Below are 2,471 nucleotides of genomic sequence, written 5' to 3' on the forward strand. Positions count from 1 at the left end.
TCCATATATATATATATATATATATATAATTATTTCTGCTATGTTGTTCTTGGTTGGTGCTTTATCACTATTTTGATTTGACAGATAATAAAGCGTGTTGGTATGATACAAGATTTATTCTTCTGAATGGTGGAAAAAAACTTTTCTCAAGAGGCTTTCTACATCTTTAAGAGACTGGAAATGGTAGACATCCACATGCATGATCGCTTCTCATCTTGTGTGATGTTAATAAGCTTGTCTGGATGAGGTAAGTTTGTTAGTAAGAGCTATTTTTTCCTTGAATAAAACAAGAATACTGTCTAAATAGGAGAAACTCCAAGTTTGAAGCCCCAATAGAGAAATAATAGAGAGTATAGATCGATCAGGCATATCTCAAGTTCTAATTGTTGAAATAAAAGGTAAAAAGAATACAGACTTACATTCTTTTGAAGTTCTTAGAGCTCCAAAGTACTTCTTTCTGAGGCTCAACACGAGCTGATTTTGCTTCAAGTGTAGGGTCACCCATTTATCTTCTTTGCGTCCTGTGGTTTCACATCTCAAAATATCATGTATAGGTTGCTGCTGTTGCTGTTACTGCAATAGTATGGAAAGCTTTACAGGTTGCTGCTGTTGCTGTTACTGCAATCATATCCATTGGTGTTCTGATGGCTAGGCCAGAATTGACTGCAGAAGCAACTTTGGCTCGTCCTGCTCCCAGAGATTCTGCTGCCTCAGCACATACTGTAGTCATCAGAGCAGCAGCAGAAGCAACTACACTTCCCGTACTATGGCTCCATTCTCCTGCCGTCTCAGAATTTATGTGGTACCATTCTTGTTCTTCTGAGCTGCTGCTGCTGGCAAAGCCAGCAATCGTGTAAGCAAGCTGTGTGAGAGAAAGCACAGCATGTAATTTTGCTGTTTGAAGTCGGAGTCTCTCTTTCTTCTCTTGATGTGATCTAAAGAACCTGCCTAATGGCTTCCTTTTCAACCATTCCTTCATGTGATGCAAATCGAGCTAAGCAACCATTAATAGATAAATGAGAGATGGAGCTGATTTTTCATGTCCAAATAAGAGGTGAACATCACTAAAAGTGACATACTTGAAGTCTACAGCTATGAGAATAGTGACGTGCCTTGGCTTCAACTTTTGTCCATGAACATGTTAATCATAAATATTTTACAACTTACGCATCATTAGCTAGGATTGTGAGTCCTTTAGTGTTATCAATTTCCTTTATTGTGCTATTTACCTTTTCTCGTTCTCTCTATCCTTTTCTGTCAGGGTGAATGCTTCCTATCCCACTTCCTGGTAATTATCATTTTTTCTTTTCTCTTGCTATTTCCTTTTTTTTTTTAGGGGGGGGGGGGGTGGAAGTGGTGGGCCTGGGGGTGGTCAGTGGGAGTTGGTGGAAGATTGAAATACCTTGATATCCTCTTTGTTGGTTATAGCTCGGCTGGTTATATCCTCCTGTGTCTCCTCCTCTTTTCCTTCAGGATCCTCTTTGCCTCCGTTGTCTCTCAGAAGGAAATTCTGTAGAAGTCAAGATGTAATGTTAAGTAGGCTGCCTTGTGCTCTTGTTATCGATTTATTTCCTAATTTTCAACGAAGTATAGTTTTGTATGCTTAACAACGGCCTATTAATAGATAAAAGAGGACATCTAAACACTGTGATGCGTATTGTGTCAAAACATATTGGTTTGTTTCAATGCTGCTATGCACTATTGCATATTATAAATGAACTTGGCCTATGATTAGCAATCTGATCTCATTCTATGATCTTTAATTCATCTGTGATTGCAGAGTGGTGGTTTCTCACATTTGATGAAAACATTTGGAGGAGATTAGTAGAAGATGGGCTCCATGATCGACACAAGAACTCCATAGCATAAGTAGGGCTCCCAGGTATCTCTGGTGATTGACTATAAGAGCTGAAAGGGCTTCTGCTTGGCTCCAAACAGCTTCTAGCGCTTGTCCAAAGTATGTTCTTCGACTTCTCATTCTTAAAAGCAAGGAAGAGAATTTCTGTAGGCTGTCAACGTTTCTGCATGCACCCAATTTCAAGTACATAGGGACAACTTACATTGTAGTACAGTGAACTGCGCTGGGCCATGAATTGAATCTCCTTTTTACTTGCAGCTGCTAAGGTAAGAAGTTTTCAGCAGTTATTAACAATGTGACCTGTAGATATAAAGCAGAAGCAAATGGTGAGCAACCCCTGCAATCACAATTGAGGTCCAGGATTTAAACTTTATGAGTTCAGCTGAACCTGTACCTATTATGACACATCCGCCTCCGCATGTGGGATGGAATAGAGGGAAAAAAATGTTCTTAGATAAATTCTGGTGTCAGATGGCCAGATGGGATACTAAGTGGTAGAATGTTGTCAAACTTGGAGGCAAGAAACACTTGAATGCTAAACAAAAATGGCATTTAGGACCACAGTATGACTTTCGCATTATCAGTTTTAGTTGATGATTAATCACGAGATCTG

The 2,471-nt window shown here is 39.4% G+C and overlaps 1 protein-coding gene across 1 annotated transcript; it reads right to left on the minus strand.

Annotated features, from left to right (window-relative positions):
* Nucleotides 1-544: 544 nt before the first annotated feature.
* On the minus strand, nt 545-2,090 carry LOC109207569. The gene is made up of 4 exons (XM_019370506.1): nt 2,061-2,090; nt 1,797-1,979; nt 1,403-1,510; nt 545-994 (listed from the first exon to the last, which is right to left on the minus strand). The coding sequence occupies exons 1-4, from the start codon at nt 2,088-2,090 to the stop codon at nt 545-547; spliced, it is 771 nt and encodes a 256-aa protein (XP_019226051.1).
* Nucleotides 2,091-2,471: the final 381 nt, after the last annotated feature.

This window comes from Nicotiana attenuata, unplaced genomic scaffold, assembly GCF_001879085.1.
Source record: "Nicotiana attenuata strain UT unplaced genomic scaffold, NIATTr2, whole genome shotgun sequence".
Taxonomy (NCBI): Eukaryota; Viridiplantae; Streptophyta; class Magnoliopsida; order Solanales; family Solanaceae; genus Nicotiana; species Nicotiana attenuata.

Bases quoted from the DNA above. Each gene is read 5' to 3' on its own strand.
- LOC109207569 (XM_019370506.1), bottom strand. From the start codon at position 2,090: ATGGCCCAGCGCAGTTCACTGTACTACAAT. The intron at 1,980-2,060 runs GTAAGTTGTCCC...CTTGCTTTTAAG, and splicing joins GCAGTTCACTGTACTACAAT to AATGAGAAGTCGAAGAACAT. The intron at 1,511-1,796 runs GTGAGAAACCAC...TGACTTCTACAG, and splicing joins TCCAAATGTTTTCATCAAAT to AATTTCCTTCTGAGAGACAA.